Genomic DNA, 23,909 nt, shown 5'->3' on the forward strand with positions numbered 1-23,909 from the left:
TGTTACAGGTTTATTTGATATTTGAACGAGTCTACAGTTCAGACCCACAGGTAACGGATTGCTTCGTGGTTGTCAGAGGCTAGTGTGCGTTATTTCTGAGGGCAACATTCAATGACGCGACGCAGAACACACAAATGGACAGAGAGACGTGATCGTTAAGACAAGAGACGCTAACACGTGCCTTAGTGTCCAAGTGATTGATCTAAGGCGGGACCCCGCTGACTGATCTAAAGTGAGGTGGCTTCTCACCACCAGGTGCTGAGTGGGCCCCGTGTGCCAGGCGCCTGGGACAGAAACTGGGACCCAAGCCTGGGGAGCCTGCTCTTCCGGGGCGACCTCCCCGCCTCCTCCCGCCGTCTGTGCTGACGGGAGCAGTGGGGCGAGTGGTGGCACTGGGCACACTCAGGACACAGGAGGTGGAAAGCAGAGTCCGCGAGGCAGCCCCTCTTGGCTCCTTAGCGCTGTGACGAGGGGCAGGGAGGATGGAGCACCGTTCGCCCGGGGATTAGCCAGCCCGAGTCTCCTCCCGTCTTGGCAGCTCCAGAACATTCCCTCTGGCCAGCGGCCACAGAAGTGAGCGCCTGCCAAGACACATGGGGGAGAAGGAAAACAAGACACCAAAAACAACACAGAAAAGTCCCCCCCGCCCCCCAGGGGAGGAGGGGAACAAAGAGAACTCTGGACCAAGGTCACCAGACTTGGAAGACACCCCGGGGGAAGGAAACACACTCAGTCCTGCCGCTTCGCGGGAAACTGCGCCCACCCTGAGACTCCAGCTCACTGGCCTTTAGTGTCTTTTTTTTTTTTTTTAAAGTTTTTTCTTTTTAATACCCAAACCCTCAATTTTCAAAGCTTAAAAAAAGGTTTTACTTAAAAAAAAAAAAAAGCCAAAGCGGGTGAGGCAAGCCCCAGGCCTGGCCTTCCCACCTGGTGGCCTGCTCTCCACGGGCTGGGCCCCAGAGCCCAGCCTGGCACCACGGGGTGACCGTCCACAGCTGGTCCGCCCTGGCCACTCTGCTCAAGTCTGGGGGGGCACTAAATGCTGGCGGCGCCACAAAAGGAAAAGCAAAACAGCCCACTCTCCCTCCAGCACCCCCAGGTGAGCTGTTTCTTGGGAATGTGTAAGTTATCTGGAGGAGGGAGCGGGAGGTGGAGAAAAATAAATACCAAGAGCTACGTCGATGTCTCTGGACCTCTGGCATGGGCTCAGCCTCTGGGGCAGAGACGGCCTCCAGGGAGGAGGCCCTGATTGTCCAAACACTGCGCTGGGAGACAGATTACAGGTCTCTATCTCCCCAACAGGCGCCTGCAGGGGCACGAGTCTCAGAGGGAGAAAAGGGGCCAGCCCCTCAGGTACAGCCCGGTCACCCTGGCCCAGCTGACGTCCAACCCCAGGCTCCTGCCTGGCCGAGAGGCTGGGCCGGCTGTCCTGGGGTTTCTGGGTTCCTGGGCCGGAGGAAGCCCCGGTGGTCCCACCGCTGGCCACTGCGGGCCAGCCCCGTGCTCGGAGATCCGCCGCGGGTCAGGCCTGCTCCTTGTCGGCCCTCCACAGCCGCTCCTTCACCTCGGGCGGCAGCGTGTTGAACAGGTCCTCCTCCACCACCAGGCCGCTGCGCTTGAGCAGCGGGCACTCGCCCAGCTCCACGGGCAGGCACTCCAGCCGGTTGCCCCGCAGCTCGATCTGGGTCAGGTTGGTCAGCTCGCCCACCCGCGAGGGCAGCGACTGCAGCACGTTGTTGCCCAGGTGCAGGGCCCGCAGCTTCCGGCACTGGAAGAGCTCCGGGGGCAGTGCCTCGATCTAGAGGGAAAGGAGGGGGAGGTGAGTGGGCATGACTCAGACCTGAGGGCCTCTGGGTCCAAGGCTTCCCTCCCTCCCCCTCTCCCTGGGCTCCGGCACCTTCTGAGGCCCGTCCAGCTCCCTGGGGCCCCGCACCGGCACAATCTGGGCCACAGGCTGGCTCCCTTCCGCTGCACTTAAGGTCTCAGCTCTGTGGTCACATCCTCCAGGAGCCTCCCGTGCCCTCCTGAGGAATCTCTGGCAGCCAGGGGCCCCGCAGTACTGCTCTCCCCATGGTGCATCTGCTTGATCACCTGCCTCAAGCTACAGAACAGATCAGGGGGCCACCCTCCGCAGGGGAGCCTGAGCCAGGCCCTGGCCTCCCCTTCCAGCACCCAAGACTCCTGCCCCAGACCCCTGTGTGGCGCTCGGTCTAAAACCCAAGGCCTTGGGGGGCTTGTAGCCTTGGGTTTCAGATCAGGAGAGCTCCTAATTAAGACCCCTCAGGACTCCGAGCTCTGAGAGGGCAGGACTGGGTCCACCTTGTTCCCCGCTGTATCCAGCACCTGGCACCCTAAGAAGCATATCCCGCTGGCCAGCTACTATCAATACACACACCCCCCTCCACCACCCAGGGCTCACCAGGAGCCAGGCTGTGTCGGTCCTGTCTGGTTAAGAATAATTTATGAGAGCAGAGCAGCACGCTGAGAAGATTCCACACCCTTACATGTTGCTGAGAAGCGGGAGAGCTCGCCAGCAGGCAGGAGAATCCCAGCTGTGTCACTCCCCCTTCCTGGGGCCTCAGTTTTCTCCTGTCAAGTCACAGGCTGTTCACGAGTGCACAGAGCCCAGTGGCAAGTCAGAGTCCCCTCTTTCTGATTTTGCAAAAGCAGAATAATGGGCAACACTCATTAGCTTAGTACTCAGTCCGGTTTAACTCTTTTAACCCTAGAACGGACCTATAAATATTCTGTAAACACTCGCCCCATTTTACAGATGGGATAACTGAGGCCCCAGAGAAGCTAACTTGCCCGGCGGTTCACACCTGGAGGGTGGAGTCAACATTTGAACCTGGTTCCACAGCACACGCTCTGCTAAGTGTCTGCACTGTTGGTGGAACAAGGAGCAAACCCGGGGCCCGAGTGGGGACGCGCTGTCTGCGGGCACACGGGGAAGGCCACTTCTCCCCTGCCCTTCTCCGAGTGTCAGCTAGCAACACGAGTTCTTCCTGAGCCAGTCTGTCCTAAAATGACCTCCTTCAGATGCAACGCACAGGAGGAATCCTGCCAGCTCTGAGGCTGCTCTGCCCCGTCCCCATTGTCCTGCCGAGGAGGCCAAGGCTGGGGAAGTGAAATGCACCGTGCAGAGCCAGGAAGGGTCAGCCTGGCTTCCGCTGACCCAGAGCCCCGCCACAGCTCCCTTCTGCCGAACACGGCACTCGGCGGCCCGGGCAAAGCCTTTCCCTACCTGGGCCTCAGTTTCCCGGCTGCAGAATGAAAAGGCTGAACTGAGAATGCCTCCCGGCCGGGATCTAGGCTGGGGCCTCTGGGCAGACTGGGGCCTCCACCTCGGAGGCTCTTGCTCTCTCGGCCATCTTTGGAAGAGGACACCCATTCCAGGTGAGGAACGTGTCCTTCCAGCAGGAAGCCCGGGTGGCTGTGGCTGGGCAGAGGCCACGCTAGGAGGGACACTGGCTATTTTAAAGGAGACTCCTGGCGTGGGCTTCCAAAATGGCCCCCGCTGTGCCCAATGGTCAGGAATGGGCCATGCAGGGACCTGAAGGTGAGAGGACAGATGGGACAGGGCTCCAGCAGTACTGAGGGGCCAGAGCTTCCCAGGCACCCCACTGCCCCCACAGGGGCACCCTCCGATGGCACAGGCCGTGGTCAGAAACCCTCTCCCGGAACACCCCCTGCCCAGCCATGACCTCTCTCCAGATACAGGAAGGGGCTGCAGTGGCTCCCGCCCTTCTTCCTGAGGTGCTGTTCGTCCCCGGCCCTGCTCGGTCCCACCTCCTCAGGGACCTCAGTGGCTCCCCCACCTGCACTGAAGTGGCCTCCAATCTACCTGAGCTTTGAAAAAGACAACCTCCCAGAAGCCTCTGGGGCTGCTCCATCACTCTCCAACCTCCCCAACAATTATCTGGAAGGTTGCCATCTCTCCTCAGCCCGCTGTGATCCAGCTTCCTCCCCATCCACCCTGGAAACCCGCTCTCCTTTCCCCGGGCTCCCTCACGTGCCATGAGCCCACACCCCTGCCTGGCCTTGCTCTTCTGCCATCTACCCGGAAGCTCCAGCCAGACTTCCTTCCCCGAGCCTGGGCGATGACACCTGAGCTTTAGGCTGACTCAACATGGCCTCTTGGACGTCCCAGGGCCCCAGACACCCAGCACTGGACATACAATCTCCTCTGAAAACCTGCGCCTCCGCCTGTATCCTGTCTCAATGACCATCCATCCATCTCCCCAGGCAGCCAGGTGAGAAACCTCAAGTCACCAACCAGCCCACGTTCTGTGGGTTCTACCCCAAAGTCTGGACATCCTGTCTCTCCCCATCCCTGCCATGCAGGCGTGCCCCTTCCTCTGCGGCCACACAGGTTTCTATCAGCACAGTTCTGCTCACCTTGCCCCCTCCACCCCACCCCTCCCGGGGCAGCAAGAGCAATCTCTAAACTGCACGTCAGCTTGCTCCTCTATTCACTTAATCAGCAAGAGTTCAGCGAACGTCTGCATTGAACAGAAAAAGCCAAGATCCTTGTCCTGAGAGTCTGGCCTGGTAAGAGGAATGGCAACGAAATAAAGATTCGCTCACTGAAAGGGAAGGGGGAGGAACAGGATGCTCCTCCCAGCCCTGGTGGACAGCCTGGGCCTGCCCTCAGGGAAAGTCCAAATTCCTCTGGACTTCCCTGGCTCACGTTCCTCCCCCCCCCCCCCCCCCCACCCAGCTTTCAGTAACTCCAGGGACAGGACCTTCTAGACCAGGCGTCCTCAAACTACGCGGGCCACATGCGAGTGTTTTTGCCATTTTGTTTTTTACTTCAAAATAAGATATGTGCAGTGTGCATAGGAATTTGTTCATAGTTTTTTTTAAACTATAGTCCGGCCCTCCAACGGTCTGAGGGACAGTGAACTGGCCCCCTGTTTAAAAAGTTTGAGGACCCCTGTTCTAGACCCTCCCCTTCTCACCTGGCTGACTCCTCCTCCTCCTGCAGGGCCAGGTGGAACCTTCTTCCTCCCAGAGCCCCCAGCCCTGGGTTAGTGTGGGCTGAGGCTGCTCTGTGCTTTTGCCGCATTGTGCTAAGTGTCTTTCCCACCAGACAGTGCGCTCAGGATGGGCAGACCGTGGGCCTTGTTCATGCCTGTGTCCCCAGCACCTCACTCACACTAAGAGTGCTCAAAACATCTGCCACGTCGATGAACAAGTGAATGAGTGGGTGAGTGGACAAACGAATGCCCGCTTTGTCAAGGTTCTCCTTACACCAGCTGACACCTGGGAACACGCTAGTCAAGGGCCTGAGCTGGGCCACCCCAACCCCTGCTTTTCTACCTGCAGGCCCGGCGGCCCACAAGGAACCATCAGGCTCCTGAGGACGGAGAGGGGTCCAGCTTAAGAGGAGGAGCCTGGCCAGGACTGGGAAGTGAGCTGTTTTCCCGGTAAGGCCCCGGCATTCCAGGGGGCGGGGACAGGATGTGATTAAGCAAAGCACTGGACAGGGTCTCCCTCCTGCGGACAGCGTGCCTGCCTCCCACCAGCTCCTTTCCTGAGGGGTGACCTCAGCCAGCAGACATGACCTAACAGGCACACTGGGGGTGAGCAGCTGGGGTGGGGGACAGGATGGGGCGCCTGGTAGGAGGGCTCATCAAGCCCTGGGCTGGGGCTGCGTTCTGGGGCAACCACCCGGCCGGCTCTAGGGGCAGGTTCTCAGGGTGAAGCCACCTGGGATCTGACCTTCTCCCTTGTTCATTCCCAGGTATTCTCACAGTCCGAACGTGGGGGAGGGGACCAGAATGTGCCACCGTCTCTGATATATGGAGACAGGCTGTTTGCAGTCAGAGAGGCTTAGGGAAGAGGGGGCGCTTCTTAATGGCACACCTGGACTCCCCACACTGAGAGGCGTGTCCTTTCCTGGGCAGGGGCGTTTCAGGGGCTGCTGGGACACGGGGATGCAGGGACACTGCCCGGCACAGGGCTGACACACAGCAAGGCTCTAACCAACGGGGCCGCTCTATGCCACTGTGTTCGATGAGGCGCAGGGTGGTGTCGGAATCGGCCCATCCTGGGCGTCCCAGCCCCTGGCCACGGAACTCCATAGCTGCCCCCCTCACTAGGAGTTTCCATCTTGCGAGGAGGGACTCAGACAACCTGTTCTTTCCACTGTCAACCTCCCTGCAGGTGCCTAGGAGGGGCAGCGGGGAGGTCCCCTCAGTGGCTGTGCTTTGCTTACTGCAGAGGCCAGACCACAAAACCGCAGGAGCGCCCTGCCCTGAACCCCACCCACCCGCCTCTATGGAGGGGCCTCGGGTGGGGGGCTTCCCGGGCCAGGCGAGGGGCCACCCCACAGGGATGGCAACCGTCTCCAGGGCGTGGCCTCCCAAACGGTTTGCACAATATCCTCTCCAGAGAGCAGGTGGTGGCAAGTCAGCCCCAATCAAGCCCCACTCTGCCCTCCACCACCCAAAGGCAGGGGGAGCGGGGGGAGCAGCGCACCAGGAGCTGTGGAGGCGGCTTGGCTTCCCCTCGGCGCACAGCAGCCACCATAGTTCCTGTTCCTGCTGGACCCAGACGGACGCTTCAGCTCCAAATCTGGTCTGGGACAAGCTGAGCAAATACCGCTAGATCCAGGCTAAGTCCCGCCTCCCAAACCCCAACCCTGAGATGGACAGAGAGAGAACCACCGGCCTTGGACCTCCTGCCCTGCACACCCCTGCCTATGAGAAACCTGCACGAGGGCACGGTGGGGACAGACCCCACGTGACCACACGTCCCTCCTGGCAGAACTGCGGCGTTCTGTGGCAGAGACAGGCTCCCGACCTGAGGGCCTGATCTGGCAGGTCTGCAGTGGGGCCGGGAAGTCTGTATTTTTAGAAGCTCCTCCAAGGCGGTCCTGGGAACCACAGGTGAGGTCCCAAGACACTGGGCCTCCTAAGCACCCCCACCACGGGCCACGGCAGCCCCCCGCATGCGGAGCCAGGGCCGGGCCACTCACCCGGTTGGCTGTGATGGCCAGGTTCTGGAGGTTCTGCAGGAGGCCAATGTCGGCGGGGAGGAAGGTCAGGTTGTTGTGGCTGAGGTCCAGGTAGCGCAGCTTGCGGCAGTAGAAGAGCTGGGGGGGGATCTTCTCGATCTTGTTGCGGTTCAGGTAGAGGCGCTCGAGGTTGGTGAGGTTGCCGATCTGGATGGGGATGTAGGCGATGTGGTTGTACCATAGCTTAAGGCAGGTGAGGCGGTGCAGGTGCTGGAAGCTGATGATCTCCTCGATGGTCTTGAGGTTGTTGTCCTTGAGGTCGATCTCCTGCAGGTTGTGGAGGCTGAAGATGGAGTGGGGGATGCGCTCCAGGTCACAGCGGATCAGCTCCAGCTCGGTCAGGTTTACCATCTTCTTGAGGCTGTTGAGGACGATGAGCTTAGTGCCCTCGTTGTTGATGGACAGCTTCTGCAGGTGCACGCCCACGTCCGTGACCACCTGCGGCAGCTTGCTCAGGTTGCTCTTCAGCCGCAGCACCTTGAGGCGCTTGAGCTCGCGCAGCCCGTCGATGACAATGTAGCGGTTGTTCTCCGCGCTCAGGTTGCCCGTCAGGTGCAGCTCCTCCAGCGTCTTCAGGCTATAGATCCACAGCGGGATCTCCTTAATGTCCGTGAACTTGATGTGCAGCGCCCGCAGGTTCTCGCGCAGGAAGGCCAGGGCCGGCGCCTCGATCTTGGCCGCCGTGTGGTACAGCCACAGCTCCTTGAGGCCCGTGAGCTGGGCGATGCTGGGAGGGATGGTCACGTCCGGGATCAGCTCCAGCTTCAGCACCTCCAGCTCCACCAGGTCGAACACGGTGTCGGGGATGCCACTGAGCATGAACAGGTGCAGCTCCAGCTTGTCCTGCGCGTTCTTGGTGAGCCGCTGCCGCAGCTTGTCCAGCGTCCACTCGTTGTTGAGGTTCAGCTGCCGCAGCTTGTTCTCGCTCACCTCCGACAGGAAGACGGCGAAGCGCTTGGAGTAGAGCGGGTCGTACTGGTCGATGAGGTGGAGCATGAAGGCGAAGTCGTTCTTGACGTCGGGGATGTCGCTGTAGCTACTCTCTTCGCGGATCGACTCGAAGGAGTACTTCTTGAGGGAGCGGCGCAGCATCCACCACAGCGTGTACATGCAGATGAGGCCGTAGAAGATGACCAGGCTGATGTAGAAGGACGCCAGGATCTTGAAGAGCGTGGCCAGGGGGTGGGCGCACCGGTAGGTGCGGTAGCCTGTCAGGCTCTCGATGTCCACGGTGCAGTCCACGTCGAACTTGATGTTGTGCACGTAGTAGACGGTGTAGCAGATGATGAGGATGAACTTGATCACCTTGATGATGGTCTGCCGCATGTAGAGGCGGTACACGATGTCCCCCTCCTCCACGTGGGTCCGGAACTTCTTCACCTTCTCAAACAGCGCCTTGGCCTGCTCCCCCTCCTTCTTGTCCAGCACGCCCGTCTCCGAGCGGTCCACGATGCCCTGCTCGATCCGAGACTTGGTCCGCTGCAGCATGGGCACCGTGGCCTCCACGTCCTCGCTGACAGTCGAGGACTTCTTGTCCATGGAGCCGTTCATCTTGCTAAAGGCCGGCTTGGGGTCGCTCTCCTCTACCACCGTCTCCGACAGGGCCCGCGTGGTCCACGGTGAGTCGAAGCACTTGAGCAGGATAGACACAAAGTGCTCCAGCTTCGAACTGGTGCGCGGGAACTTGAACCAGAAGTTGCTGCAGGCCAGGAAGATGAGCGTGTGCAGAAGCACCAGGTAGGGGAAGTACTTGGCGAACCAGTGCAGGCGGTTCTCATAGCACACAGCGTCCACGTAGTTGTACTGGTGCCGATCCAGGTCGTACTTGATGCCCGTGGGGCCGGTGTCAGGGATCGGCAGGATGGTGGAGTTGGGGTAGACGGGCTCCGGGACGGGGGCTGCCCAGCTCCGGAAAGAGTCGTTGCAGGAGTCCTTGGTGACCCACTTACAAGGCAGGCAGATCATCTTGTCCTGGGTGACCTGCAGTGTGCCCCCAAAGACGGCGATCATCAGCATGACGATGGAGATGTAGTCGGTGAACACGTCCCACCACGGCTTCAGGATCCGGTACGCTGGCTGTGTGTCCGCAAAGTAGCGGAGCTCTGTCACTGGAATCATGGTTCAACCTGAAAGGCACCCATAGGAGGGGGTTACTGCAGGGCAGCCTGGCTTTCTGGGACCCAGGGGTCAAGGGAAGGAGACAATGGACTCGTTGTCCAAAATTCCACCTCGAGTCTAGCTGAGAGTCAGAGCCTTGCCACTCGTGGGGCAGCCCCCGGATCAGCCTTTCTCCCGAAACCACTGTGGGGGACGGCAGGCAGCCTCCCCATTTCACAGACAGGAAGACTGAGCACTGAGATGAGGACCCACACTGACAGATGGCTAATTCAGGCTCACAGGAGCATTCGGGATATCGGCTAGACCCTATCCTCTTACTCAAGCATGTCAAACTCGTGGCCCGTGGGCCGTATGCCTCGTTTATTTGGCCCGTGTTAGCCTTTGAGTTTGACACGCTTGCTCTTATTGATCAGACCGACTGGAGGGGCTTGTTGAAAGCACCAGCTCACTCAGAACCAGCTGCCAGGAAGCTGCGCCAGGGACCTGAAGAGGTTTCTGCAGAGTCAGAAAAGCCAAATGCAGAAGAGGGGGCTCACTTTTGTAAACCAAACAGGGACGTCTGAGCACGCCTCAGTGTGTGCAGAGTTATGCCCACACAGGATTTTGGGAGCTCTGGGGGAACCGGAGGACACACACCGTAGGTGTAAGGAGGAGCTCCTGGGTGAGGGGACAAGAGAACAAGACATTCTCGGCCTGAAGCAGGAGGACAAGATCGTGACTGTGCACCATGGAAAGTGATCTCTGGCTGTGTCTGTCCACCTGTGCGTATAAAGAAATTAAATGCAGTAGCAGCAGGGTCTCTCCCAGAAGAGGCCAATTCCGCGGATCTCGGGTAACCAGGAATTTGATTTTTGGGGGTGGAGTAGGGGGTGATTTTTTAATACGTGACTTCGGTGACACTAATGATTGGCCAAGTTTGAGAAACACTAGCTCAGAAGCCACATTCAGGAACTCCAGCCAGTGGCGTACAGGAGGTGTGCCACGGAATAAACGTGTGCAAGGACTCTCCTCCGTGGCCGCTCTGCCAAGGCACGATGCTCTTGTAACGAGCAGTGTCAGATGAATGGGATGAGAAAGGTACCTGATGCTCGCGGGAGAAGGCCTGGGAAAATACAAAAAGCGTGAGGCTAGAAATGAAATCCCCTGTGAAAACACCCCCAGGATTACCACTGTTAACTCTTCAATGAGTAATAACCTTCTAGTCCTTTCTGTGTATATTTTTAAAAATAAAATTGTGATTTTACTTTACAGCCTATTTTGTAATCTAGACTTTAAACGAAGGTTAAATCCTGTGTTTTGACAAATGGATCTGTTTCTCTTGGGAGAGGAACAAGGGTGCCCAGGTTATGGGACTGGGCCACCTTATTTTGATTACTCATAATATAAATAATGACAACAGTAATGAATGTTTCCTAAAACAGGGCTTCCCTGCAAACTTCCCATCCTGTCCTTCAAGAGCATGCTGGGATGCATGGGGCGGACAGGAGGAACGCAAAACAGGACCCTGTGGAAGAACCGGGGCTCTGAGATGGACGTGTGCAGGCACCGAGCTAGCCCTCACCATGGGGTCCTCTCGTGGAACCCCTTAGATGCCAGGATGGAGGGCTATCTTCAGCCCCATTCCACAGATGGGGGAACGAAGGCTCAGAGAGGTCGAGTCACCTGCCCAATGTCATTCTTATAAACTGAGGGCAGAGCCGAGACCATGCCCCCGAATATCCGTCTACCTCCCTGCTCGGGTCCTTACCAAAGTCTGGCCTTCTCTCCACCTGCCCAGCGGCCCCGCACAGCAGCGGTCCCAAGAGACAGAGCACAGGCGTGCAGCTCCCCCCCCCGCCCCCCCGCAGAGCTCAGGTCACTGCAGGGCCAGCAGACACCCGCTCCGCCCTGGCCGGTGGCTCCATCCCAGGGTCAGCCTCCCGGTGAGGCCAGGAGAGTGCCGCGCCACAGGAAGGCCCAGGCCCTCTAATGACCAGCTGGCTCCGCACCACCCACACTCCTGGGAAAGTGGCACTCCGGGGCAGGGCCAGCCTCCAGCCGAGACACCCAGACATTCGACCCACCCTCCTGGCTCCCCAAGTCCTCCTCCAGGGGGACACCCAATGACGGGGGACCGGAAGAGAAGAGGGGCCAGGAGGAGAGGGCCTGAGGGCCTGCGGCAGCCTGCCCTGGAGAATCCAGAATGAGTGGGCCATGCAGGATGTCAGGCGTGGGGGGTGGAGGCAGTTTATGACCAGGCAGGATGTGGTTTCAAAGGGGAGTGGGTGTGTCAGGACCGAGAACGCCCAGCCTCACAGTGAGGAGGCCTCTGGGCCCCTGCTATCCTGAGCTTTGCACATGCTGCCTTCCTGACTCCTGGTCTGAGGCGGGAACTGTTCACAGCTCTGGTTCCAGGTGAGGGAGCTTGAGGCTCAGAAGGGCAGGAAACAGTCCTGTCTGTTCTGTCCCAGCATGCCTGGCTCTTACCGCCCCCCCCACCCCCCGCAAAAACACCTGGTCTCAAAGCACATCCTGAACTCTGCTTAGCCCTGGGCTTGGTCCTGTGGGGCAATTAAAGTGACCAAGGTGTGTCCCCCACTGCAGGGGCCTCTGGGTCCAGTGTGAGTGTGGAGACGGGTGGGAGAGGCAGAGGAGTGCCCGGATAACTGGACCCCGTGTGCAGGGAGGGGCACCTGTGGCTACAGCAGAAGAGACGGATGCCAACTGGTGCTGAGGAGGCTTCAGGAGGTGGGCCTTGGGCAAGCTCTGCACTGGCTTGCAGCTTTAGGTTCTGCACGAACATAGGGCAGGGCACCTCACAGGGCTGCTGGGAGGAGTCCATGCACCTTCGTGCTTGGCAGAGCTTAGTGCAGAGTGGGGCGGGCAGGCAGCGCTGGCTGGTGCACACCTCTCCTCAAGCCCTTCACCACGTGGGAGAGGACCGGATGCTCACTGGGGACAGGAGTCTTCAGCACACAGTAGGTGCTCAATAAATTCAGAGGGTCTCAAGAGCGCCGAGTGGGGCATAGGGCCAGAGTGGGTACAGTGAAGGGGGTGGGCCGCAGGGGGTGGCAGGGAGGAGACCTGGGCTGCAAGGGCGGAGGGAGGAAGCAGCCCAACCCCAAGGCCCCTGGGAAGCGATGGATCCCCACAGGCGGGGAGCTCAGTGCAGCGACCCGCCCCAGGAGCCGGTGACTCAAGGTGACTAAACACCCCAACACCCACAGTTAGAGGAGCTCCCCATTCCCAGACCGACTGAGGGCCACGCCCAGAGGCTTCCCAAGCCCAGGAGGTGCACATTGCTTTGCTGCCATTTTTCTCCTCAAACTTTTTTCTTGCAGTAAAATACATACAACATAAAATTTACCATTTTAACCACTTTTAGGTGTACAGGTCAGTGGCATTAAGTGCAGTCACATAAACTCTGTCCCCATGAAACACTAACTCCCCAAGCTCTCCCACCCCCAACCCCTGGCAACCACCATTCTACTTTCCATCCATCTGACAACCCTGGGCCCTCCTATCAGCGGACTCACACACTACTTGTCCTTTTGTGTCGGCTTATTTCACTTAACATAATGTCCTCAGGTTCACCCATGTTGCGGCATGTATTAACATGTCCTTCCTTTCTAGGCTGGATAATATTCCTCATGCCCATTTTACAGATAGGGAAACTGAGGCTCAGGGGTAGAAGTGATTTGCCTGTAAGTTACAGAGGGCACCCTCACATCAGATCTCCTCCAGGAGGCCCTTCAGATGGAGCAGACCTCACCGGACAGCTGCCCTGGGACACACTGGGTGTGGTGAGGAGAGCATGGAAGGACAGGGGGCAGACTCAGGGAGTGGGAACTTTCCTGCAGACAGTGCATCCACCCCCTCCCTGGCTTAGCCCTCCAGAGCCAGCAGTGCCTCCTAGCAGAGGTGTGGAAACGGCTTCTCTGCCAGGGCCTCAGTTTCCCTGTCTGGAAGGGAGCAGGGACTCTGTCACAGATGTACCCATATTTTGTAAAACATGGTCAAGGTGCCAAGGGGCGTGTGATCACAAATCAAACACCGAACTCCTAGAACCATTAGAAAAAGGCAATCGAGCCCGGGACGGTGGGCTCAGTCGGTTGGAGCGCTGTCCCCACACCGAAAGGTGGCGAGTTCCATTCCCCGGCAGGGCACGTAGCTCGATCCCCGGCTGAGGCACATACGGGAGGCAACAGATCACTGTTTCTCTCTCACATCAATGTCTGTCTGTCTGTCTCTCCCTCCTTCCCTTTCTTTCTCTAAAATCAATTTTTTTAAAAACCCTCAGGTGAGGATTGAAAACAAAAAAAGACAATCAGTTGAAGAAAAAAAAAAGGCCAAATATATGAATAGACAAGTTAAAGAAAAAAATGCAAGTGGAAATTAATGAAGTAATTATTAATTTCACTACTAAATGCAAATTAAAACAACCAGATGCCGTTTCACTCCCCCGCGCCTGCAGCAATGTTGAATTCCTAGAGGACGCTCGGGCACGCAGGTCCCACAGTCCAGCCATTGCTCCGAGCTGCAGCTCTGGGAGAACAGCTTTACACATACATGTGAAGCCATGCACAGGGTGCTCACGGAAGAGTTTGCTGTTCCTAATAGCAAAAGGTCAGCAACTTGCTAAATATCATCAAGGGGCGGAAGGATAAACTGCTGTAATCATACAGCTGAACAGGAAAGCAAAGAAAACGCTACCTGGGTAGACAGACCTCAAAAACAACGAACTAAAAACAAGCTATAGTCCGATACACACATTACATAAGGTTTTCTATCATGTGTATGCCACGTGTAGTGAAGGCATAAAAACATGCATGGTGGGCCCCAAAAATCAAGGTAATAATTTCACTTAGTGGGGAGAAAATGGCGTTGGAAAAGATACTTTAATTGTGCCTGAAATAATTTGAGAGAGAGATCCGAAGCAATTATTGCAAAAATTAAGTCTTGGATATAAAAACAAGTGTTTTAGTTTTATACCTTCCTGTGTGCTTAAACTATTTCATACAAGATTTACCAAAACAATCACCCGGTTGGTCCTCTCTGGCCCTCACACCTGCCAGGCTCAGCTGGAGGCAGTGGCAACTGGACTGGTTGCCAGGGCAGCAGATTCAGCTCCTCCTTCCAACTGGCCTGCTGCTCGCTGGTGCAGCAGCACCTGTGGCCGCTGAGGACCCAGCAGGTTCGGCATCACCCTCCCGATCCTGCCCTGCCCCCAAGGAGATGCGGAAGTGGGTAGGGTGCAGCCAGACCCTTCCCATGGTGCCTACACAGGCAGGAGCAACCCTGAGGCCCCACCCTCCCCGGGGCGGCAGGCTGATCTCAGGAGTGCAAAGAACAAGAGCTTTGGAGTTGGGGAGACACAGGTTCAAATCCAGCTCTGCCATGAAACAATTCCATGACCCCAGGCAAATTACTTGTTTTATTTTTAAAAATACATTTTTATTGATTTCAGAGAGGCAGGGAGAGGGAGAGAGAGAAATATCCATGACGAGAATCACTGATCAGCTGCCTCCTGTATAACCCCCAGTGGGGATGGAGCCCACAGCCCAGGCATGTGCCCTGACCAGGAATCAAACCGCGACTTCCTGGTTCATAGGTCGATGCTCAACCATGGAGCCACACCGTTTGGGCCAGGCAAATTTGGTACTTTTATAAGGAGGAAGAAGCCAAAGGCCTTCCTCACTGTGTGGTCTCTGAGGATCGTAAAAGTTTACGAGAAGTACCTGCCATCCACTGCGTTAGAAAAAGGTCAGTCGCTCCTTCCCAGGAGCAGGCACCCACCAGGGCCCAGTCCTCACCGGGGGAGCGAGTCTCAGGGTGGGTGAGCTCAGACCCACAGCCTTTCCCCTCTGAGTCTCAGTTTCCTCAACGGTAAAAGGGGACTGTTACGGTCCCTACCTCAGAGGCTTATTGTGAGGATTACACCTAAGACGATGCATGTCGTGTGAACCCAAGTCTGACACAGGAAGGCACGCTATAGTTACCACACCCAGCTGCCAGGGCAGACAACCTCCCAGGACTCAAGGGGGTGGGCGTGGGGGTGGGGGGACACCCAGGTGAGGGCTGAGCTGCAAACACAAATACCTACAGGCCAGACCAGACACCTAGAGGCCCCCAGCACCACCCCTTGGGTATCAAGCCTGGTCCCCGTTGTTGATTTCCTCCTTAAGCTTCTTATGGACAGAACAGGAGTCAAAGAAATGGCACGCTGCCCCCTCGGCCCGGAGTGAGACCACCCAGCAAGCTCCAGCCCCTCTGCAACCTACAGAGATTTGGGTTCCACACCTGAGCGGTGGCAGCAGGCAGGGCAGCGGGAAAACAGGGCACAGAGAGCCTTTTGTTGAAGCTCAGAGAGGCTGGGAAGACTTCCCAGGCAAGAGGGTAGGGGGGAGGCTGTCTCTCCAACACTCTCCCAGGGAGGGGCAGAGCCATTTCCAAGAGGCCCCAGGAGGACACTGGGTCGCTGGCCTTGTCCCAGGAGGGCTCTGAGCCTGTGAATCTGCTCCTTGGCCAGCGCCCCCAGCCTCCTCTGGTCCCCGAGCCAGAAGAGAGGAGGTGACCTTGTCACATGGTGCACACAGCCCACACCCGCCCAAGCGCAAGGCACTGCCCTCTAGGCCCCCACACCCAGCTGGAGTGAGTCAGCAGCTGGGGGCTGGGGGCGCTGCCTGGCTTGGCACTCTCCCTGCGGAGAAGGGCACACCCTCACTTCCCCGGGGAAGGGAAAAGGGGAGACATTCTGGGCCAGAGGGGGGAGGGGAACAAGTTTCAGTTCCAAACTGCTCTCACATTTGGGCTGGGCCTCCCAAACAGGCTTGTCCTCCTGCAAACTTGCAAGGGCGGGGCCTGCCTTAGGGATAAAGGGTGCAGGTAAGGGACACCCACCTTGGACTTGCCCCACCGGGAGCAGGAGGCCAAGCTGGAGGTGAGGGCTTCCCCCCAACCCTCCAGGCTGGCATGAGAGCGGCTGGTTACTGACACTGCACCCAGCACTTCCTGTGCCTCAGCGCCCAGGCTCCACCCAAACCAATAGGTGGCTCCAGCGTGTGACCTTTGGAAAGCCACTTCGCCTGCCAGGACTCTGGTTTCCTCATCTGTAAAATGGGCTGCTGAGTCCATTCCTTATAGGGTGGTAATGAGGACTAAAGGAGGCAGTCCACAGAAACTTCTGGCCCAGCGCCTGCCGCTGTAATGTTAGCTGCTGCTATTATTAGGGTAAGTCTTATCAGAGTCTTTAAGGATCTGAAGTCTGAGGCCCAGGGAGGTTAAGTGACCTGTCCAAGGACACAAAACTAGGTGGTGGGAAAGATCCCCCCAGATCTGACTCTCCATTGTGCCAATCCGCCTCAAAGGCTGGGCTCCTGGGCCTGCCAGGCACCCAGGCCCGGAGATGCTTTCTGGAACAAGATCCCTTTTCCTGAGGGAGGCATGGAAACCAGGTCTCTTTCTGGAACCCCAGCAGGCCATACTCAGATGCTTCTGCGTCTCAGGTGCAGCTTTAAGGGAACGCTGGAAGGGAGCCCAGCTCTGGGTCGGGCCCAGAAGCTCAGTGTCGGGTGTGGGCCCGTGGGGCAGAGAGGCCTTAGAGCAGGCGTCCTCAAACTACGGCCCGCGGGCCACATGCGGGTGTTTTTGCCGCTTTGTTTTTTACTTCAAAATAAGATACGTGCAGTGTGCATAGGAATTTGTTCATAGTTTTTTTAAAACTATAGTCCGGCCCTCCAACGGTCTGAGGGACAGTGAACTGGCCCCCTGTTTAAAAAGTTTGAGGACCCCTGCCTTAGAGACAGGTCTTGATCTGCTATGAATACCAGTGCCCTGGCCGGGGGGCTCAGCTGGCTGGAGTGTCCATCGTCCTGTACGCCAAAAAGATTGTGGGTTCGATTCTCAGTCAGGGCACATACCCAGGTTGCAGTTTTGACCCCCTAGTCGAGGCGCGTATGGGAAATAACTGATCAATCCCTCTCTCTCGCCCTCCCTTCCTCTCTCTAAAGTCAATTTTTAAAATGTCCTTGGGTGAGGATAGAGAAAACGGCACTGCCTTCTGGACAGGTTACAGAATGTGGGCGGGAGCTCCCCAGGTGCAATGCAGCTTCTGCTGAGATCCCGGGGGCCGGGGGCCGAGGGGCTGCCCCCGGGATGCTGACCGGGGCACCAGCTGGGAGATTTGAAGGATGGGATTGCCAGGTTGCCCCACCGCCGGTCAGTGCACCTGCCGACACCCCGACTCTGTTAGAGGGCGCGAGTTTGGCAGCGCCTGAGATGTCCAGTTGGCACGTGAGAGCGGTGGAATTTTACAGCCACTTGGACTCCCGTGGAACGCCACTGCAGGCAGAGGCTACATGGTAGCTGGCTATTTAATTCTGAGGTTTTCAGCCCTCAGGAGATGTCTGAATGTAGAACTTGCTACGAGATGCAGTAGAAACGCATCGGGATAGTCAGCAGGGATGTCTGTGGCTGGCAGTGAACGTCATTCTAGGAACGTGAGCCCCACACATCCTTGAGGAGAGAAGGTTAAAGTCCCCACCCGACACACACATGCCGGGAGGTCACTAACACCCCGGTCCCGAGGGGAGCTCAGCCGGCTTCAAACCCAGGGCGCCGGCTCTGGGGCAGAGGGACTCTGTCACCAGAGGTGGGGCCAGGGCTGAAAGAGTCGCCCTGGTCAGTGACCACCGGCCTCGCGACAGCCTGGGGAGCTTCGTCCAAGCACAGATTCCTGTCCAGCTCCCAGGCTCTGCCTGCAGGTCCCTGGGCGGTGGGCTCAGGGGAACCAGCATTTTCAACAAGCTCCCAGGAGACTCTGAAGTACCCCCGCCCCCAGCCTGAGAACCGGAGAAAAGCAAAGCGGAAGGTGGGGTAACAGCACAGGCTGCCAGGGCAAACAGAACCAGGTTCGGGTCCTGGCTTTGCCGTTAAGGCAACTTTGGGCAAGAGCCCTTGTCCCTGCCAGCCCTGGTCCCTGGCCTGTAAAACGATGACACCACCTCCACAGGTGGCTGCGGCAGGGAAGGTGCAAATGTATGTCATGACCCAGCACGGTGCCCAGGGCTCAGATCGCGGCCACGGAGGACGACCCCGGGGCCCGAAGGCCCTGCTGCTGGAAGGAGGGAGGTAGAGGCAGAGGCCCACTCCAGGCCACGCGCCCGAGAACCCTGCCACGTGAGGGAGACCCCTCGGGCACAGATCTCATCCCCAGCTTGATCCTGCCAAGTCACTCCCCCGGTTCCACCAAACCAGGCTGCCAGGCCCCAAGTCCCTCCTGCCCAAACCCAGCCTGAGGCCTCTGTGCCCCAACAGAGCATCTGTAGACCCAAGCCACAGCGCGGCCCCTCCATCTTCTCACCTGCCCACCCTCAAGGCTCAAACCTGAAAGCAGCATTGCAACAGCTCCAAGACCAGGGTTTCTGCCAGGAGCTGCCAGGGTAAACTGAGTCAGGGCCAGACTCAGGCAAACTCGTGCGTATCCCCTCAACCTTCCAACTGCACCCCTCCCTGCCTTAGGCAGTCAGGGAGGCCAAAACCTAAAGGCCAAACCTCTCAGGCCGGCCCATGCCATTCCCTCCACGCCGTGCCTGGCACGGAGGAGGAATTCTGATCTCAGATAAGTAGGACCTGCTGCTTCCTGCTCATCGCTGGCCAGAGACTTCAGCTCAGGCCTCCCTCTCGGCAGGACAGAGTTCCTCAAAACCAACAGGAAACTCCTACAGGGCAGGGCCCAGAATTGCTGACCTTGTCCCAATAAACAGGAGAGGCAACAACACCACACACCAGGCATTTCCCACCCACCTCTGCGGCTGCAATGCCCCAACACACTGCTCAGAACCCCCGCATGGAGAGGGAAGGGAGCAAGGGGCATGGGTTCAAGAACCAGTGTCGGGACCTTCGGACAGGACACACACTCTCAGACCTCCCCTCGCCTGGGAGCAAGGCCCAGGGGTAACGATTAATGAAGCCAGAGCAAGCGGTGAACAGCAGCTGAAACAGGACGTGCTTTTGGATCAATAAGCAAATAGTAGTAATACATGTGGAAGAATATACCCCTCCCCATTCACACTTCTGGAGAGGGGGACCGCGGGAGACTTTCACTTTCCATGTGACATTTAAACCAAAACATTATAAAAACATAATGAACATGCAACTCTGTTGGTAATTACGAAATAACAACAACAACAAGATGATTATTTCTTTTAAAATCCGGGCTAGGGAGGGCCAGGCTTTCCTTAACAGAAAGCCGAGGTGGGAGGTGGATCCGGGAGGCCTGGGGCACGGAGCAAAGGAGCCTGGCCCAGGATTCCAGGATCAGGTTCAAGTCCCATGTCCCTCCCTTCTTTCCTTTCCTGATGAGTTTGGGTAAATTGCTTCTCCCCTCTCAGCCTCAACTTCCATGTCTGTAAAAAGGGGATGAAGGCCACTGTCTGAGCTCCCTCAACTGATCAAAGGAGATCATTGGTGAAGGTGTGTTTTCCAAATGTCAGAGCAGTCTATACACACACCGCTATATGAGGGAGCGAGCTCTGGGACACACACTCAGCTAAGTGCCTTTCCCTGTATCAGCATATCTAATCTTCAAACTCTCCCAAAGGGAGGGGAGGGACTGACATATCCCCTTTTTATCCACGAGGACACTGAGGCTCACAGCGGTCCACAGTCACTTATGGAGACAGCTGGAACGCAAACCCAGGTCTGACTACAAGGTGTTGGTCCTGACCAGTGCCTTCTCCTACCTTTAGGAACTGTTTTCCAAAGCGTAGGCCAAGGAACCCTAGTCCCCAAAGAGGTCCATCCACACGCTCAAGTAAGCGTGGGGAAACACGACTCGCCCGCTCCTTCTCAGAGCCTCAGCATGCTCACTTCAATGCACTCAAGGCTCTGAGAAGTCCTGCAGCAAGGACAAGGCGTTGTTTTCCACTGGCGTTCCATGGAACACGCCTCGGGAAATGTGCTCATGAGACAGTACCCACAACAAGCCAGGCCGACAAGATCTGGGCTGAAGGAGAAAAACCAGAGGTCGGCAACGAAACTTAACATTGGCGTTCGAAGAGGACGGCGACCACATACTGCTCAGCAGGCCGCTGAGCTGGGAGGAGCAGGAAGGATTCTGTCCTCTGTCACCTCTGCCCTAGACGCCCGGGATCTACAGTGAGAAGAGCAAAGGACTGCAGAGACGGAGGAGACACTGCCCTTTGCTCCCCAGGCTGGGGAAGGTGCCTGAGCGGAGGCCGTGCTGGCCTGCAGGAGGGGGCCCAGTCCTTACCCCGGGGCGGCTCTGCTATCTGCGTGCTGGCTGTCGGTGCGGAGGCTGGCCCACTTCTGTCTGGGCAGGGTCCTGGCATTTCTTTCGCTCCATGGAAGCTGCCTCCCTACGAGGAAGCAAGAGCCACTGTCAGCAGGGATGTGTGTGGCTATCAGGGTTACCTGCTGTGCTGCCAACATTTTCCGAGTGCCTGCTTGGTGCCAGGCCCTCAGCTGGGCTCTGGGGTGACAAGAGGGAATCAGACAGTCTACTGGGGAGATGCCAAGTCGACAGTTACAAGTGGCTCTTGAGAGCCCAGGGCCCTGCTGCGGGGAGCCCGGAGCCTCCGAACAAACTTCCACTCCTCCATCTCCTACGCAGGAAGCCATGGGAGCATGGAGGGAACCCGAGACCCACACTGATGGGGTCAGGGAAGGCTCCCTGGAAAAGGTGTTGTCTGAGTTGACTGCTGAGGAAGAGTAGGAGTTGGAGAAAGGACATTCCAGGCGGAAGGAACAGCACCTGTTTGCCCAGAGGGGCAAGAACGTGGCATCTAGAGAATGCTGAGCGGGTCAACCTGGCTTGACCCAGGGCTGGAAGTGGGATGTGGAGAGAGATGAGCTATTATGGGGTGAGCCAGACCCAGGTAAAGACAAATCCTCAGCCCAGGCACATGATTTCAACTCAAAACACAAGGCTCAGCCATTATCTATTAGTCAAGAAGCATTTAGTGAGCATCTACTACATGCCAGCACTCTGCTCAGAAATGTTCACAAGAATGAACAAGACAAGTTAGCAGGGTGGGGACAGAGTGTACTCAGACCACAACAGGGGTCGGGGAGCATCTACGCCAGCCAGGAGCTGGGAGTGCGGCCCAGCCATCAGGGAGAGCCAGAGGAGAAGCAGGGGTCAGCAGGAAGGGGGCGGGGGGAGTGCAGACAAAGTAGCTTGAAGGGTGCTAGGAGGGGTTGAGGAGCCTTTCAACCATTCAGGCCATGGAGCACTTACCACCTGCTCAGTGCTGGGCACTGTGCTGGGCGGAAAGAGGCAGAGGATGGTCTCTCCAGCCCCACGGGGAGACAGTAAGTCAGTAAACCCACATCTGGTGATGGCAACTAGGCAGGAAAGCCCCTAGAGAAGCTCTAGGCCAGTGGTCGGCAAACTGCGGCTCTCGAGCCACAGGCGGCTCTTTGGCCCCTGGAGTGTGGCTCTTCCACAAAATACCACGGCCTGGGCGAGTCTATTTTGAAGAAGTGGCGTTAGAAGAAATTTTAAGTTTAGCTGAAACCGGTTTGGCTCAGTGGATAGAGCGTCGGCCTGCGGACTGAAGGGTCCCAGGTTCGATTCTGGTCGAGGGCATGTACCTTGGTTGCGGGCACATCCCCAGTAGGGGGGTGTGCGGGAGGCAGCTGATGGATGTTTCTCTCTCATCGATGTTTCTAACTCTCTATCTCTCTCCCTCTCTGTAAAAAATCAATAAAATATATATATTTTAAAAAAAAGAAGAAGTTTAAGTTTAAAAAATTTGGCTCTCAGAAGAAATTTCCATCGTTGTACTGTTGCTATTTGGCTCTGTTGACTAATGAGTTTGCCGACCACTGCTCTAAGCAGAAGCCAGAGGCCATCTAAGCCAGCCTCTACCCCCGCCCTGCCCTCCTCGGCAAGGACGGGATACACACTACGCAGTCCAGGCACTTGTCTGTGGCATAGCAGGACTAGAACCCCAGCCTCTGGACTCCCTGTAACTGATTCTCCCACTCCTTCCTCTTTTGGGAGACACACAGGGACCACCCCCTACATATTCGCCCAGAGCCAATGCCTCTTTCCTCTGGGCTGCTCTGTCACATTTCTATTATTAAGCTGCAGCCATGTTTTCCTGTCTGCCTCTCTTCCGAGACTGCAACTCGGACCAGGCCAGGAACTGTGTTCTCCTCACACCACTCCTGGGCCAGGCCGGGCACGGCCTAAAGGACGGCTGCGTGAGGGAGTGAGCCAGGGATGGAGAGGGTGTGCTGGGCTCTCGGGTGCCACATCCATCCCCCCTGATTCCTCAGGAGGCCTGAGACCATTGCCTATGCCTCAGTGTCCCACTCAGGGTCCCCTCCACTCTCAGAAGGAGTCAGGAATCAGACTGATTCCTTCTCTCCAACGCCTACCAGCCAGCGAGGTCCAGGCGGCAACCCCGTGCCCAGCCACATCCCCGAGTTCTGACCCATCAGGGTTAAACCTCAGGAGCCCCGCTGTCCAGCAAGGCCACTCCAAGTGTGCAGAGGACACCGCTTCCTCATGCGGGTGCCAAAGGGATGGACTACAAAAGCAGTCCGGGTGCCTTCCAGGGGGAGTCACGAAGATGTCTTCGGCCCCTGCTCTGTGTCCCACAGCCCCTCGAAGGCAGAGGGGCACTAGACCCAACCCCAAAGAATCTCTAAAGCTGGGAACACAGGGAGGCAGACATCATGTCATTCACGCCCAGCATCTTCCGAAAAGCCAGCCTCCGGCACGAGTCATCTGCCCTCGCCTCCCCTGGTGAGCCAGAGGAAGACTTGACCTTCACAAAGGCAACGCCAATGTGAGTGAGCTACGGGCACTGCCCCGTCCCTCTGAACAAACTCCCACTCCTCCATCTCCTACACAGGAAGTGTCATGAACAACAGACCTCCCCTGTCTGCCTCCGGTCTGTCTGTCTGCCAGTCCGTCTGCTCAGAGGGCAGGAGACAGTGTGGCAGGGGTCATCGGGGGTCCTAATTGGAAAGGTGAGAGAGGCCCCTGGGAGGCTTTCAGCTCCTCCAAATCCTTCCTCCACAATTTAGGCCCAAATTCCCTTTCCCTCACCAAGCTTCCTCCCTCCTCATCCTCAAAAGGCTCCCTGGGTAGGGCAGAGAAGAGGTAGGTCAGGGGACTGTGGTCACCAAGGGGCGGCCCCACCCTTTCAGTCAAGTCCCTACCAGGGGGAGGCTGCCAGACACCCCCAACCATCCTCTTCCTTTCCAAAAAAGGCAGCAGTTGCATCAGCTGGGACCAGCCCAATCTTGGTTCATCCCAGTCCAGATCAAGGGGAAGAAGCCGTCAACCAAAGGAGCAGAATCATCATGAACCACAAGGACCCTGGGCGATGTGCCTCCAGCCTGGGAGCCAACTCTGCGGGATCTCCAGCTCCCCCATAGCGGACCGGCCGGACCCAATCAGATCTGCCCCCAAGGCCCATCTGGATGCACAGGACATGGGCAGACTCCAGGGCCTCAGAACCAGGACCCGTCTTCCCGGGAACCCCAGCCCAGACAGGCCCCAGAGCCTAGCCGGGGACCCTGTCCCCAAGTCGGGGCACAGTTCCCGCCGGACCAAGAGGAGGAGGGGCCCAAGAGGAAAGGAGGGGTCGGGAGCCCAGGAGAAGAGAGCAGGGGGAACCTCTGAACATGAAAAAGAGCTGGCAAGGGGAGAGCCCAGAGGTGGAACCTCTACGAAGCGGGGAGTGTGCGTGCGGAGGGGTGAGGATCTGGGGGAACCCAGGGGATGACCAGGGGACCTGGGGGAGCCGAGGCG

General features: G+C 57.6%; 1 protein-coding gene across 4 annotated transcripts in view; it reads right to left on the reverse strand.

Moving 5' to 3' along the window:
• The window catches only part of LRRC8A (leucine rich repeat containing 8 VRAC subunit A), a 24,515-nt gene continuing 606 nt past the window's right edge, over positions 1–23,909 (reverse strand). For 2 of the 4 annotated variants that reach the window (XM_079790850.1, XM_079790849.1), the window contains exons 2-4: positions 20,391–20,496; positions 6,983–9,147; positions 1–1,798 (exon numbers count right to left, since the gene is read on the reverse strand). In XM_079790850.1, the coding sequence (XP_079646976.1) occupies positions 1,523–1,798; positions 6,983–9,139 (2,433 nt within the window). In that variant the 5' untranslated portion in view covers positions 9,140–9,147; positions 20,391–20,496 and the 3' untranslated portion in view covers positions 1–1,522. Of the gene's footprint in view, positions 1,799–6,982; positions 9,148–18,479; positions 18,822–20,390; positions 20,497–23,909 lie in introns of those variants that run through there. The other 2 variants (XM_079790851.1, XM_079790852.1) reach the window with 2 other exon arrangements.

The sequence above is a fragment of the Cnephaeus nilssonii genome (genome assembly GCF_951640355.1).
Source record: "Cnephaeus nilssonii genome assembly, chromosome: 14".
NCBI lineage: Eukaryota > Metazoa > Chordata > Mammalia > Chiroptera > Vespertilionidae > Cnephaeus > Cnephaeus nilssonii.